The sequence below is a fragment of the Phyllostomus hastatus genome, unplaced genomic scaffold (assembly GCF_019186645.2).
Source record: "Phyllostomus hastatus isolate PE091 unplaced genomic scaffold, TTU_PhHast_1.1 phas_scaffold_501, whole genome shotgun sequence".
NCBI classification, from domain to species: domain Eukaryota; kingdom Metazoa; phylum Chordata; class Mammalia; order Chiroptera; family Phyllostomidae; genus Phyllostomus; species Phyllostomus hastatus.
Genome location: NW_025334033.1, coordinates 50,176,659 through 50,192,781, shown reverse-complemented (window position 1 = coordinate 50,192,781; position 16,123 = coordinate 50,176,659). Strand labels below are relative to the sequence as shown.

The 16,123-nt window shown below is 42.3% G+C and overlaps 2 protein-coding genes across 2 annotated transcripts in view; one reads left to right on the top strand and one right to left on the bottom strand.

Moving 5' to 3' along the window:
* The first annotated feature begins 593 nt into the window (after positions 1 to 593).
* On the top strand, positions 594 to 3,169 carry PNMA1 (PNMA family member 1). Its single transcript, XM_045822900.1, has one exon. The coding sequence runs from the start codon at positions 1,270 to 1,272 to the stop codon at positions 2,329 to 2,331; it is 1,062 nt and encodes a 353-aa protein (XP_045678856.1). The 5' UTR covers positions 594 to 1,269; the 3' UTR covers positions 2,332 to 3,169.
* Positions 3,170 to 3,428: 259 nt separating this feature from the next.
* Positions 3,429 to 16,123, bottom strand: part of DNAL1 (dynein axonemal light chain 1) — a 37,939-nt gene continuing 25,244 nt past the window's right edge. The window contains exons 7-8 of the mRNA XM_045822965.1: positions 15,323 to 15,463; positions 3,429 to 8,905 (exon numbers count right to left, since the gene is read on the bottom strand). Coding sequence (XP_045678921.1) covers positions 8,865 to 8,905; positions 15,323 to 15,463 — 182 coding nt within the window. The 3' untranslated portion in view covers positions 3,429 to 8,864. The remainder of the gene's footprint in view (positions 8,906 to 15,322; positions 15,464 to 16,123) is intronic.

Sequence of the window (16,123 nt, the reverse complement as noted above, 5' to 3'; positions counted from 1 at the left end):
TCTAGTTTCTTTGGGATGAAATATGGAGGGTGCAGAATGCAGTCAGGTGGCACAGGGGAGCTACATGGTTGAAGAGGGTGTTTCAGGTTGAACCAGTGACAGGAGCCTGCTTGTCTTCACAGCTGCATTTTTAACAGCATCGTCTTTTTTTAAAATTGTGTTTTATTAATTATGCTATTATAGTTGTTCTGATTTTTCCCCCTTTGCCCCCCTCCACCCAGCAATTCCCCCCACCATTGTTCATGTCCATGGATCATGCATGTAAGTTCTTTGGCTAATCCATGTCCTTCAACAGTATTATCTTAAAACTGTTGCAAAAGTAGGTTTTAAACACGGTGTTTTGTAAAAATAAAACACAAACAAACAAACAAACCTGGAAAACGTGGAAAAGAAAAAAAAGAAATGCGCCATCAGAAAAACCAGTGAACTGGAGCCCTTGACTGGCACCCTTGACTGGCACCATGGCAACCACTCCAACCCGCCGGCTGCGGGAGCGCGCGAATCTCCCGTCGTCTGGCCCACCGTTGCCATGGCTACACTGGCACACACCGGGCCTCAAGGGGCGGGGCGCCAGAAGCCACTCGCAGGGCGGGCCTCCCTCTTCTGCCGCAGTAGCTTGTCGGCTGGCTGTGGGTCTGGTGGTCTTTCAGCTGCAGCGCGGACCTCCGCCGCCTGTGTCTTCGGTCCTTGGCCTTACTCGCCTCTATAAGGTCCCCTGCACCCGCGAAGAAGCTGCTCGCGGGCTGACCCTGCCGCTGCTGCAGGACAGTCTCTTCCCTGGAGGGGCTGCACAGTCCTCATCTGCTAAGCAGCCGCTGCTCGGTCACCCGAAGGCCCGGCTGCGACCGCGGACGCCGGATCGACTGCAGGAGCAGCGACTGCCCGGCGCCTCAGAGGCTGAGAGGAGGCGGCCACGCCCCACGATCACACCCCGGCGGCCTCTCCGGACCGGCGGCTCCAAGCTTCTGCGCCACAAGGCAACACCGTGCTTGCAGGTGAAGAACCCCAGCCTCGGACCCGGACCTGAGACCCAAGATGGCTGCGGCCGCGTGACCAACCGACTGAGCCTTCCCGAGGCTTCGCTCTGAGAACGCGCCGCAAAAGAACCACAGCGGGACTCTGGTGTCGTTTGTTAATTGTGGTTGCGTGCAGCTTGCCTCCAACGGGTATATTTGGGGGCAGTGTCTGCTGTTGTCTTAAGTCCCAGAGCACTGGGAGCCACGGTCTAACTAGCGTGTTCGTGGAATTGGGCCCTTGATAGTTGGGGAAATGGCGATGACACTGTTGGAAGACTGGTGCAGGGGAATGGATGTGAACTCCCAAAGAGCCCTGCTGGTCTGGGGGATCCCAGTGAACTGTGATGAGGCTGAAATCGAAGAGACCCTCCAGGCTGCGATGCCCCAGGTGCCCTATCGAGTGCTTGGGAGAATGTTTTGGAGGGAAGAGAATGCGAAAGCAGCCTTATTAGAGCTCACTGGCGCTGTGGATTACGCGGCCATCCCCAGAGAGTTGCCCGGTAAAGGAGGGGTCTGGAAAGTGGTCTTTAAGCCTCCGACTTCTGATGCTGAATTTTTAGAAAGGTTGCATCTCTTCCTAGCGAGAGAGGGGTGGACCGTGCAAGATGTGGCCCGTGTCCTTGGGTTTCAGAACCCCGCTCCGGCCCCAGGCCCAGATATGCCAACAGAGATGCTGAACTATATTTTGGACAGTGTTATTCAGCCTCTAGTTGAATCCATATGGTACAAGAAGCTGACGCTGTTCTCGGGGAGGGACATCCCGGGGCCTGGGGAGGAGACCTTTGACCCCTGGCTGGAGCACACTAATGAGGTCATAGAGGAGTGGCAGGTGTCTGATGTAGAGAAGAGGCGGCGGTTGATGGAGAGTCTTAGAGGCCCTGCAGCTGACGTCATCCGCATCCTCAAGACTAACAACCCTGCAATAACTACCGCGGAATGCCTGAAGGCGCTTGAGCAGGTGTTTGGCAGCATCGAGAGTTCTAGAGATGCGCAAGTCAGGTTTCTGAACACTTACCAGAACCCAGGAGAAAAGTTATCGGCTTATGTCATTCGTCTGGAACCTCTGCTGCAGAAGGTGGTGGAGAAGGGTGCCATAGATAAAGATAACGTGAACCAAGCCCGCCTGGAGCAGGTCATAGCAGGAGCCAATCACAGCGGGGCCATCCGAAGGCAGCTGTGGCTGAATGGAGCTGCGGAAGGGCCGGCTCCTAACCTCTTCCAGTTGCTGGTGCAGATCCGCGAGGAGGAGGCCAAGGAAGAGGAGGAGGAAGCTGAGGCCGCCCTCCTGCAGTTAGGCCTGGAGGGGCACTTTTGAGTCCTGGGAAGTGGAGATTTAGCACAGACCTAGGCAACAGCTTCTTTCATTGTGCCTGTGCTGTCTTATTGGTGTGTCTCTTAGTCCTGTTTTCTTGGGGGGAGTCAGGCCTGGGTATTCTTGTAACAGTAAAATCGTGCAAGCAACCACCCTGAACTGCTGGTGTGAGTCATGCTAGTGGAAATGCCAGGTAAAGGTTTGTACACAGGTGCTCAGTGCAAGCGGTCATCATGGCATCATCAGTTGTGAAAAACGTGAACTTGTGACACTTCTCATCGAGGTACTTAAGCGTGAAATTGCATGTTCAGACCTTTAGTTCAGAGCCTGGCTAACACAAGTGTTCAGTAAAAGTATGAATGTTATTACTAATAACGTGAATAGTTTTTTGTGTTTACCATAAATTGTTCCTGTTTTATGTTAATGGAAAGAAATGTGAACTAGCTATTCTTGGTGATTCAGCTTCACAGTGCTAATTTTTTAATTTTTCAACTGTACACACCTGGATCAGTTTAATTGAAAAGTATTCTCAGACTACAAAATGGTGTGTTAGAAAAATTCTACAATTACAGAGCTGTGTAAATTAGAATTTTTCCTGTACAAGATACGGATATAAATCACATGGGGAGGTTAATATGAACCAGTTAAGTATCCATTCCATTTCAAATCTTTGTCATTGAATAGTAGCTGTCTTTATTCATGCTGTTCTAAGTGTTCTAAATTCGAAGTTATCAAATACATGTATATCAAATACATGAATAAATATTTTTAAAGTTTCATTTTTCTGACATGTATAAAAATGTTCAGAGTAATTAAAATCTATATCTTTTATCAGACTTCATGTCACCAAAAAAATCAAACTTCAATTTGTATAGCCTTCAATAAAGGCTAATAGTGGTATTAAAGATTTCTTTATCTTGAAGCTTTATAGCATACTCTTAAGTTTACATTGTAGTACTTTTAATATGTTCAATTTTGCATGGTTTCTACAAGGCAGATGTTAAGAGATTAAATGAGTAACTATAACTTACTATAAAGTGCTAGGACAGCCTGTGGTGGGTTTCAGGTTATCCAGCAGCCCCCTTCTAAGTTCCTTTCAGCTAAAACTGTTTTGCTGCAGGAATAACTATGTAAAATTAATGTTTTGATTTTACAGCATCCATTTTATATCAAGAGGATATAAAAAAGGGAAATATGGCTTAAAAACATGTTTATTTGGCTGCAGAGGTTCAGTGACTATGTGCATCTTTTGAGGTCGTAGTGAATCCAGAAGTGATTACATGAACATTGTGTTCAGCGGGAGTTTCCCCCTAGTAACAAGGCTTTAAAATGATAGCCAACCTATTGTGACAATCATCAGGTGTAAGAAATGTAGTTATAAAGGCTAATAGTGGTATTATGTTCTAACAGCTTTTTCTGTACATTCATCTCACTTCCCATATGATATCTGTTCTTCCCTCACACTCTCAACACATCTCTACAGATTTGACCCCCATAGACATCCTTATTTCCTCTCTTCCCACTCACTGCTTCCCCATTTATTCCCACCCCACATGCCCCCAAACACACACACACACACACACACACACACACAGCTATGGAACGTGTTATCCAAGGATTGATTTCCAAGGACTAATTTCTTTGGAATTATACGAAGTTCATATATTTGTTCTAATTAACTAAAACTGATGGTTATGTAACCAAAAAAGGTACAGATTTTTTTTATAAAATAACACCATTTATTACTATTTTAAAACAAGTCTCACAAAATAACATTCAGAAACTCAACTTTTCTAAATAATTTAACACATTAAGTTTAGTCATAAAGTCATGCTACAAAATTCCTGCATATAAAAGATTATTACCAAAGTTTTAATAGGTGTTAATAGATGTTAAAGGTTCTTCAGAATGGAGTTGGTTCTAGAAGCCAGAGATTCTGGAATGACGCTTGCAATGACGACTGACACCATTGACACCGTGGGAGCCAGAGCCCATTCCCTCCCAGCTCCCGACCCCAGGCTTTCGGTGGGGTCGATGTCTCTGGGCACCAGCACCTCAGAGGCAGGTACCCTGCTGATCACAGAAGCAGGGAACCTCCCACCCTCCTAACATTCGCCACAACTTCACTTAGCCAACATCTAAATGAATGTTTAAAATCTAGATGTGGGGAAGATAACAAAGTTTCTGAGTAGGAGAATTCTACTTGACACGTCCCCCCAAGGAAGACGGTCAGTGTGGTGGACGGGGAAGGTGACACCGACTAGGGAAATAAGGAAATCCTGCCTCTGATTACGCCAACAGACAACTATTGCTCCGTGGGCTTAAGACGAGCAGCATAGGTTTGACTCTCTAATATCCACATGCGGGCAGGACGTTGACCCCTCTGCCCTTTGGGAGTACTTCCAGCCAACCTCCAGTTCATAATTTTAAAGTGCAAGTCTGTTGAAAAATAGTTTACTCTCCCCCACCCCCTTATTAAATTTGCTAGATCATAATTTGGTTGGCTGGTTCCTCTCTAACCACAATATGGGAAATTAACTAGAATCCAGTTATGACTTCTCCAAGTGTCAAGTGAAAATTTACCTTAGGTCAGAAAAAGGTAAGACTCAGTCTGGTTTTTCCTTTTAGTGTTCTTCCTTTGCAGTCTCTAGTTTATAAAAAGACAGGAATAGAGATGTAGATGTGAGATTTCTAAAGTTCAGTGATTTTTTAAAAAATACCCTTAATTTTTTTAATTGCACCTATTTTGTGGTTTTCCAAAAAAAATAAAACAGCCTCATGCTGGAGTGAAGATGAAGGACTGTAGTCACGTCAGCTGTGTCAGAGGACCCACTCTGCTGCACTCAAGATTGTTTTGTACTTAATTATTTACAGACACATTAAGCAGCCCAAATAAAGAGAATGTATGCCAAAGGAATTAAATCCTGGTGAAGAGTAACTTTCAATTTAGCAGTTAGCTTTCTCCCTTTACCACTACTTACAATATAAAGTCTTTGTGACTAAGAGACTTCCGTTAGAGAGACACTAAGTACTTGTGATCGATGCTTGGCACTTCCCCCCAATTTTTTTAAAATTAATGATTAAATCCAACCTTCCTAGTTCTACCCTTTAGTCCTGAGAAAAACCCAGGTGGAAGATTCTAGGTCACAAAGATCACTACCTTCAACTCTACTTACACATCACCAACTCTGAAAATCAGTCAACAGTTAAGATTCATTTCTTACTCTTCCTTATTCTACTTGAAATAGGCATCAGAAGAAGCATCTATCCAAGTCAAAATTTATCTTTCCAAACAGGAACCACATTTAAGTGACATATACCACCTCTATTTGTGGACTGGATCCAGTAACCAGACATTCTGAAAGCATCCAAAACTGGTGTCTACACCCACTAACTTTCATACATGATCACCAAATTTTGTACAGTATTTCCTGTATTTAATGACTGCTACAGTCTGTAAAGTCCTGTGCATTACTAGACAATGAATGAACACTTAAAAAATGACAATCAATTTTCTAAAATATACTTAAAAGTGTTAAACTTTAGAGACAACCCAAAATCTATCATAAACTTGGATCCCGCTGATAGTAAGAGAGAGGTAGGTTAATAATCATTGTTCTAAGATAAGCAAAATGCTAAGAAATAAAAGTTGAGATCCTGCTGAAAAAAAGAATAAGTTGAACCTTCCAGCCCTGAGTTTCTAATGTGATGTGAGAATTATTAAAATGAGCATTACAAAAGACGGAAACACCAGCGACTATTTCCTTCCACACGTGATCACTAAACACATCACCTTCCCTCATACAACTAAGGTGGCACTGGCTACAGAGTGAAAAGAAATGTGCTCTGGACAAGAGGAATGTTCAATGTATAAAGCACTGGTTCTTCACTAGGGGTGAATTTGTTCCAATGCCTCTGCCCCAGGAGACAGATGGCAACGCATGAAGACATTTTCGGTTATCACAACCGGCAAGAAGCCTCTACTTGGCATCTCATAGGTAGAATCAGAGATGCTGCTAAACATCCTGTAATACCCAGGACAGCCCCCCACAACATTATCGAACCCAAATGTTGATACTGCAACAGTGACTGTGATTTAAAGGAGCAAACTCCTGTGAACAGAGAACACAAAACCTTCCATACCCGACTAGGTAATACAGCCATAAGCTTAGACTCAGGGAACATAGAAAACTTAAATTAGTTGATAGACTAAAATCAAATTTCCTGTGGAAATATTACAATACTGGACTGATAACAGAGCTCTACCATCATCACAAGAATAAATACAATTGAAATGAATGATCCACTAAAATGGCATAATGCTTTAAACTAGGAGCACAGAGAGAATCTGCACAAGTGGGCTAAAGCTCTAAGACACATAAATCGAAGGCATATCAGATAAATTTGCAGTGGTAAAGGATGAGTTAAGGAATGATTTGAGAGAACATTCTGAATTTCTTAGTACACCCCACCTTCCATTTTCTAACGGCATGGATTCTGGGTTTCATCCCATGCAAAGGATGCATAGAAGTCATTCAAATGTTTGTTGAGTAGAACTGAATGTGAGTTTGGTGTGAAATGGACACAGAAAAGCACCTTACATTTCTTTTGTAACTACCAGTGATGAAAAGACATTAAGAAACAAGGAGAAACAGAAAATCAGTTTCTGCATTGCAGAATTTTAAAAAAAACCTAAACATTGTAAGCCATTTTACAAAAAACTCAATTTGATGTCAGTCACCACTCCCTATTATTTTCACTTCCAGGGTAACTTTTAGGAAGTGTACCCATATATAGCAGTATGGCTTCAAGCTTGCCTACTAGATTAAATTCATACTACAGGAAAACCATCTTCCCTCTTAGCTTCTGTGCCTTAAAATCCCGGAGGGGAATGCTCACTGCCTCTGGTTCACAAAAGAAGTACCCAAAGGCTTTGAATGGGTAAGCCAATCAGAGGAACGATGACTTCCTGTCGCATTGTGAGGAAGAGCTAACAGGTAGCTAAAAAAGTGTTGGGTTAATCTTTCCTTTTCAGAATTGATTGTCAAAGCGGTGGCGCCTTTTGATCAGTGTGACTATGAAAAATCATGTAATTCCTATTTAAGTAATAGTTGAAAACTTCTGAAACTCAGGACTACTTCTGTACTCACTTTTTAAAAATGGATCCTCCCTCTTTGGCTGATTTTTACACAAGTAAATGAGAAAATGGAGTTCAAGTCTCTCGTTGAGGGACTGCAGGCACAGTTTGGCGGAGGGCCTCTGACTCCCGTGTTGCGATCTATCAGTGGTCTGGCCACGGGCACTGTGGCCTTCATCTGGTTACTGACCACCGCATCTTGCACTTTCCATAAGGAATTTCTTTCTTATATCATAAATTCTAAGCTTTGCATCCAACTATTGCTCTGCAATTTTGAGTTGAATCAGCTACAATGCCACACTGAGGAAGCAATCTCAAAAATATTGCCATTTGCCTGGGATCCCATAATGAAATATCTCTTTTCCCTCTATAACCACTTACATAATTCATTTTAAGAGCTGTTTAACTTAGACATTCTCTAAAAATATATTTTGAAATACTAAATTTACTTTGTTGAAAGGTACCAAATCGAGGCTTTAACTTCTATACTCTTATGACAGTCACTTTTCCCAACACAACGGTCACCCAACCAAAGTTATGAGGGCGAATTTTGACACATACGAATGGCCAAGACTTAGACTAGGAATTCAAATATAACTACTACTTATATATATTTCCTCATATAACATCCAAAGAGCTATAAACCCCAAAGCGTGCCTCAGATCAGGTCCACACGAGTGACACGACCACAGTGTTGGTCAAAAGAATGATGGCGACAGTCACGTTGACCGCTGACCTGCACTGCAGAGTGACCGACCGCTGTGCGCAGTGACGCGCAAGTGGCTACAAGGTACGCACAACCTAAATTCCAGTTGACGATGTACGTATTTTTTTTAAAAATAAGTAAGTAAACATAACATGGGCTATAAGGCCTCCAAGATACTAATTTTTCTTTTTTCACCACAGTTTTTTCACTATGACTTGGAGTCTCGCTTCTACGGCTGCTGCCGGCTGTCTGCGAGGAGCTCTTCCTGCCCCGTGCCGCCTTCTGAGCCGAAGGCACGACGCGTTTGTGCTTCTGAGTCATAAGGAGACGGACCTTCAGGAAAGATGGTCTACAGATTCAAAAATCAAGTGTATATATTTAAATGCCTGACCTAAAAAAAAAAATTAAACGAAGAACCCATTTGTTTCTTTGTTGTTAAAAACGATTGGTCGCTCTGCAAAGATTTCAGCAGATGGAGACTGAACAAAAATGGAAAATTTGTACTTTTAAAAAAGAGGACTACAATGTATAAAGTTAGTGTTACCACTTGGGGGGAGAAACAGTAAATAGGTTAAGAAAAAAATAGGAATTAGAGATTTGTTTTATCTTAAGAACATTCGCTCCACAGAGAATCTTTAAAATAGACAATTATACAACATTTAAATAAGTTAACACGAAGCAGAAAATGTAGTGTTAGTTTTCTTCTTCCTCATCCTCTTTAATTACTGGGGTACCTAGAATAAAACAGAAATTATTTCTGGTCACTCTCAACAGGTTGTTAAAATTCTAAGTGAAAATATTTTCCCGTTAACCTCAGACGCTTGGGGATGCTGTGAAGTACCATAATAAAAATAATTTCATAAAATAATCTATGTCATTTCAAGTTATCCAAAAAGCCTCTCAGAATTCTCAAATGGATTAACGTAAGTACTAATGAGTATTTGGTTCCCCAAATGCAGAGTTGCAAATAAAAATGCCTAAACGTGCCAGGCAAAAAATAAAGCCCTATATATACTAAAAACTTAGTATGTTAAATACAAAGAAATACTCTGCAGCTGAATTTCTGTATTATTCCTACAACTACTAAGCATCGGTAATAAATAGGCAGGGTGCGGGGGAGGAGAACCAAAGTACAGAAAACAAAACCTATCCGCAAGCTCTCACCCGGCCAAGGGCCACCCATCTCTGAGCTCCAGCATTTGAAGCCTGCGCACAGTCCTACCTACTCACTCTCCGACCCGGCTAAACTGACCAACTCACTGTCTCCCACGCTCATCTTGCACACTCCCTCCCAGGCCCCTTGATGAACAAAGTTCCTCCATTTTGAAATGCCCTCCCCAACTATCCTACAATCTAAACCCTACCCTTAATTAATAATTAACTCCAGTGCTTCTCTCCCTGTGATCCTTCTTGAATGAACATTTATGTTTTTTATAGCAGTGAGCAGAGTTTTGCCTCCTATACTCCCCACAGCATCTGTTGGTGGGGGAAGGAGTGAATGTTTTATTAAAGTATAACAAACATACAAAGTATAGCATACAAAGTACAACAACATACATATAAAGTATACCAAAAGTACACAAAGTACACAAAAAATGTACAGATTGGCAAATGTACACAGAGAGGCCACACCTGGTAACCAGCATCCAGATTAGGAAGAGAACATTATCAGAGCCCCAAAACCTCCTCAGCGCCCCCTCCAGCCATTATTCCCCCACAAAAAGTATATTCTACTCTAATGTCAAACACCATAGGTTATCCAAAATTTTTGAAATCGATATGATTGGAATGATACAGCATGCATTTTGTGTCTGGCTTCTTTTGCTCAACATTATGTTTGTATGATTCATCTATAATGAGTGAAGGTGTAGTTCATTCATTCTCATTGATGTATAATATTCCGTTGCATGAATGTCATAATTTATGTATCTACTCTCTTGTCGATGGGCATTTGGATTATTTCCAATTTATAGCTATTGAAATAGTGCTGTTATGGACATTCTCATATATGTCTTTTGTAAACATACATACCCTTTTCTTTGCAGTATACAGCTAGTAGAAACACTGCTGGGTGCTAAGGGACAGGTCTGTAGAGCTTTTGTAGATAATGCCAGTTTTCCAAAATGGTTACAGCAAGCGACATTATCAGCCGGCAGGGTATGAGAGTGCTAGTTGCTCCACACCCCACTAACATTTGCCATTGTCTGTCTTTTTTAATTTTAACTTGTTAAGATCCCACAGTTTTGCTTATAAGTAACAGAAGAGTAGCAAAATGAGGCAAGTTAGCAGCCATGGCCACCTCTGTTCTGGTCTATCCCACTGGTTTAGTACAGGCCAAGGTGGTTCTTTTAGGGGCTGTTCAGAGTAGTCTGAGGGCAATACTCAATCCAAAAGGCTATGGTGATGTGCCTTAGTCTAGTCAGGGTCTACATAAGGGGCTCTGTTATGTTCTTAAGGGAAGGGGCTCACCTCCTGTGTATGATCCTGAAGGAAGTAAAGACAAATGGTTTCAAGTGGTTTCCAGAGTCCAACTGAAGGTGAATCTAAAAACGCTGAGTCCAAGACTCTAATGTCTCTGCCCTCTCTTTTTTTATTTTATTTTTAAATTGTGAAATATTCATTCGCACAAACACAATATAAATAATTTAAAGAGTACCAAAACCAATGATTGTATACTACCGTCCAATTTAGGAACTAGAACACTAGCAGCAGAGCTTAGAAACCTGGTTGTCTCTTCCTGATTATTCCTGTACCTCCCACAAGAGGTAATACACTGTCTTTGTCACATTGCCCTTACGTATGTATCCACAGAGGGTTAAAAAAGAGAACGTTCTGCATGATCCCATTCATATAAAACTCTAAAGAATACAAACTAATCTACAGGGACAAAGAGCAGGATCAGTGATTGCCTTGCGAGGGATGGTGGTGGTGAGCAGAGGGAGAGATTACAAGGAAGCACAAGGAAACTTGGGGGTAATGCATATGTTCATTAACTTTTCCCCAGCTTATTGAGATATGATTGACATATTACACTGTATGAGTTTAAGGCGTAAACATGATGATTTGATATACATATGTTTCATAAAATAATTACTACAATAACATTAGTTAATGCATCCATCACCTCATGTAGTTATTTTTTTTAGTTCTTTCTCTTTTTTCTTTTAAGCTTGATTCCTCCACCTTCCCACCGTGTAGTTACCTTCTGGTGTATGTGTGAGAACTTTTAAGATCTACTCTCTTAGCAACTTTCAAGTAAGTATACACTACAGTATTGTTAACTGTAGTCAGTCACCATCATACATATCTTCATTATCTTAATTGTGGTGACAGTTTCAGTGGTATATACATATGTCAAAATATATCAAATTACACTTTAAATATGTGTAGTTAGCTGTATGTCAATTACATATCAATCAGGCTGTTAAAAGTTTTTGGTGTAGGAAAAGAGCTACTTAAGAGTCTTTTAGTCTTGGCCAGATAGCTCAGTTGGTTAAAGCACTGTCCCAATACGTCAAGGTTGTGGGTCTGATCCCTGGTCAGGGAACATACAAGAAATCAACCAATGTACGCATAAATGAGTAAAACAACGAACCTCTCTCTCTCAAATCAACCAGTCAATCAATATTTTTTTTACTTTTTTAAAAGTATATTTTATTGATTATGATATTACAGCTGTCTCATTTCCCCTTTATTCCCCTCCACCCTGCACACCCCGTCCCACCCACATTCCCCCCCTTTAGTTCATGTCCATGTGTCAGAAGTTCTTTAGCTTCTACATTTCCCATACTATTCTTGCCCTCCCCCTGTCTATTTTCTATCTACCATCTATGCTACTTATTTGCTGTACCTTTTCCCCCGCTCTCCTCCTCCCACTCCCCTGTTGCTAACTCTCCATGTGATCTCCATTTCTGTGGTTCTGTTCCTGTTCTAGTTGTTTGTTTAGTTTGCTTTTGTTTTCGTTTTAGGTATAGTTGTTAATAACTGAGAGTTTACTGTCATTTTACTGTTCATATTTTTTATCTTCTTTTTCTTAGATAAATCTCTTTAACATTTCATATAATAAGGGCTTGGTGATGATGAACTCCTTTAACTTGACCTTATCTGAGAAGCACTTTATCTGCCCTTCCATTCTAAATGAAAGCTTTGGTGGATAGAGTCACTCTTGGATGTAGGTCCTTGCCTTTTATGACTTCAAATACTTCTTCCCAGCCCCACTTTGCCTGTAAGGTCTCTTTTGAGAAATCAGCTGACAGTCTTATGGGAACTCCTTTGTAGGTAACTGTCTCCTTTTCTCTTGCTGCTTCTAAGATTATCTCCTTATTTTTAATCTTAGGTAATATAATTACGATGTGTCTTGATCCATTCCTCCTTGAGTTCAACTTCTTTGGGACTCTCTGAGCTTCTTGGACTTCCTGGAAGTCTTTGCCAGATTGGGGAAGTTCTCCTTCATTACTTGTTCGAATAAGTTTTCAATTTGTTGCTCTTCCTCTTCTCCTTCTGGCACCCTATAATTCAGATGTTGGAACATTTAAAGATGTCCTGGAGGTTCCTAAGCTTCTTCTCATTTTTTTGGATTCTTGTTTCTTCATTCTTTTCTGGTTGAATGTTTCTTTCTTTCTTCTGGTCCACACCATTGATTAGAGTCCCAGTTTCCTTCCCATCACTATTGGTTCCCTGTACATTTTCCTTTATTTCACTTAGCATTGCCTTCATTTTTTCATCTAATTTGTGACCAAATTCAATCAATCCTGTGAACATCCTGATCACCAGTGCTTTGAACTGTGCATCTGATAGGTTGGCTATCTCTTCGTTGCTTAGTTCTATTTTTTCTGGAGCTTTGATCTATTCTTTCACTTGAGCTATTTTTTTTGTCTTGGCACGCCTACTACATAGTGAGGGGCGGAGCCTTAGGTGTTCACCAGGGCGGGGCAATTCATGTCGCTGGTTTGTGACGCTGTACATGGGGGAGGGGTTGAGAGGGAACAGCGGCACTTGCTCTGTTCTCTGCTGGATTTCAGTCACTTCCCCCACTTCCCACACACAAATTGGGCCCCTCTGGTGCTGATTCCCTGGGCGGGTGGGTTTGTGTACATTCTAGGACCTCGTGGGTCTCTCCAACGAACTCTCCTGTGAGGCTGGGAGTCTCTCCCGGCACCTCAACCCCCACAGGTGTTTTTAATCTGTGGTTTGAGGCTTTATTTCCCCGAGCTGAGACCCCAGGTTGCAAGGTCTATCTCGCTCCCGAGGTGTTCCTCCCGGTTTATCTGCAGGTGAATGTGATACTGCCAGCTCCACCAACTGCCGCCTCGCTGGGTCCACCAGCCACCACCTTGACCACCCTGATTCTCTGCCGCCGCTTTGCAGCAAGTCCTGTGTACCCAGCTGCCCGACTCCGCCCCTCCTACCAGTCGGGATGAATGTTTCTTCTTTAACTCCTTGTTGGATTTCCATACAGTTCAATTTTCTGTTGGTTCTGGTTGTTTTTTGTTTTTAAATTGTTGTTGTCCTTCTTTTGGTTGTGCGAGGAGGTATGGTGTGTCTACCTCCATCTTGGCCGGAAGTCCTCAATAATTTTTTTTTAAAGAGCCTTTTATGTCAATAATTCTCAACTGGATGACAGATAAACACATCTCTCTTTTTTTAATCCTTATCTAAGGACATGCTGATTGGTTTTAGAGAGAGGGGAAGGGAGGAAGAAAGAGAGGGACAGAAACATCGATTCACTGCCTTTCATAGGTGCCCCAACCAGGGACTAAACCTGCAACCCAGGCATGTGCCCTGACCAGGAATTGAACCTGCGACCTTTTGGTTTCCGGGATGATGCCCTTCCAACTGAGCCACACAGGCCAGGGCTGGATGAGTACATCTCTTCCAGGGAGGCATATAAGAATCACCTGTAAAACTTTTTGAAACTATATAGTTCTCCTTTACTGTCTCCCCAGGGATTCTGAAATATCTTCCACAGGAATGCAGCACCACTTAAGAGCAACTGCCATAGTAAGCTGAGGTGGATAAAAGGGCTGAGTACTGAACTTCATATACAGGTAGGAAGGGAGAGATGAAGAGAGAAAGGATGGGAAGGATACATCAGCAGGGTAGCACGGGTGACGAGGAGGGGATCAAAGGGTTCAGGAACAAGGGCGCCTCAACCACAGTCAGCTAGGTCCTTTGGTTTTGGACTATGAATATCGGTATGAGGATGGTGATGAAGACAATAAGGAAAATATACATTTGGTACCTGATGATGATGATGAAGCTGGATAACGTGCCTGTTCCTTCTACACACACCCCCCCATTCAGTCAGGCAGGCTAGTCGGCTGTGTGCCTCACCGCTTCAGGGGCAGTGTGGAGGGCAGTCCAACAGACTGTTGGACTTACGGGCCTCTTTGTCTTTGAAAAGCCTAAGATGACTGAGAACGAGATTTGTGAAAAGATGCAGAATAATGTAGAAAAGAAAGAGAGGGATAGTGCTTCTCCTCAGACTAGAAAGATATTTCCCTGGGCTTGCAGAAAAAAGAGAAGTATGTGGGTTCTCGAACAGTTGGAATCCTGGCATGGTTTCCTGGTAGCAGCCCTGGGAATAGGCAAGACCCAGAGAAATCAGTGAATATTATCATTTCCAGTTTTTAGATTATAAAAGAAAAGGTTTGGTGAAATGAATTAACTACCACAGTGACAAAAAAGATATTAAGTGGTAGAACTGGGACTTGCACCCAGTCAGTCAAGGATATCTCCTGACAAAGACACCTATCCTAGACACTGAGAAACCAAAATGAGTGTGTGTGTGTGTGTGTGTGTGTGAGTGCGCACGCAGGGGTGGGCATTAGAGAATACTACAATTTTGATCTCATTGTGAAAAAGCAACTACTTAGCATTTATGTCTAATTATTCTGCAAAATAATGCCTGTGACTAGAGAATAAGCCCAACTTTCCTATAAGCTTTTGGTCTAGGAATGATCTTATACCAGTCTAAATAGCCTTCAAGTTTTTCTTCTCACTGGGGCCCAAACCTGGACCATGAAATTTCCTGTTTAGAGATTAGAGACAACCTATCATTTTCTTCAGTTTCGTTCCTTTTCACGATTTCATGTCACAAATCCAACTCTCACACCCAGAAAACATTTCCAGGCTGGCCCAGAGTCACTCACCATCCAGCTTTTTCAGTTTGGGCACTCTCTTGGTTGCCTCTTCAATCCAGTTCCCCTCGGCAGAGTGTTTCTCTTCCAAGGGATTGCCTACAAACACCAGGTCTTCCAGGCACGGCAGATCTGCCAGCTTCACAAATTCAGCTACAGGTATAAAGAACACATTCCACATTAGAACAGCAGGTTTTTGCCCTGATCGGTGTGGCTCATTTGGTTGGGCATTGTCCTGCAGAGCGAAAGGTGGCAGGTTTGATTCCTGGTCAGGGCACAAGCCTGGGTTGCAGGTTCAGTCCCGATCAGGGCGTATACGAGTGGCAGCTGATCAGTGCTTCTCTCCCTTTCTTTCTCCTCCCTTCCCCTCTCTCTAAACATAAATAAATAAAATCATTTTTAAAATGGCAGATTTTACTGTTACAATTTTGGGGGTTGAATTCCAATATTACTGTTTGCAACTATTCAGAACAACTTGTTTAAGTTTTTGAAGGAAGTAGGGGAAGTTAGACCACATGGGGTGATTCTCTGAAAACATGACAGAAAGGAAGGGAAAAAGAAGACATTCCTCTTCCACCTTTGTGCTACCTTTATCCTTAGATAGGGTGAGAGGAGGAAGTGAGATTTACAATCAAAAAGAACAGCAAACTGTTCCCCAGTGACAGGTCTTCCCTAAGCTCTGTACTGTAATAGCAGGGGCTAAGCTAACCTGTCTCCACCCATTCCCTCCCTCCTCTTCGAATTCTTAAAGCAACTCATTGGAGCCTCCACTGCAGAATTTATCACACATTTTTACAATTATTAGCTTATAAA

Coding starts and splice junctions, on each gene's coding strand:
- PNMA1 (XM_045822900.1), top strand. CDS start 1,270: ATGGCGATGACACTGTTGGAAGACTGGTGCAGGGGAATGGATGTGAAC.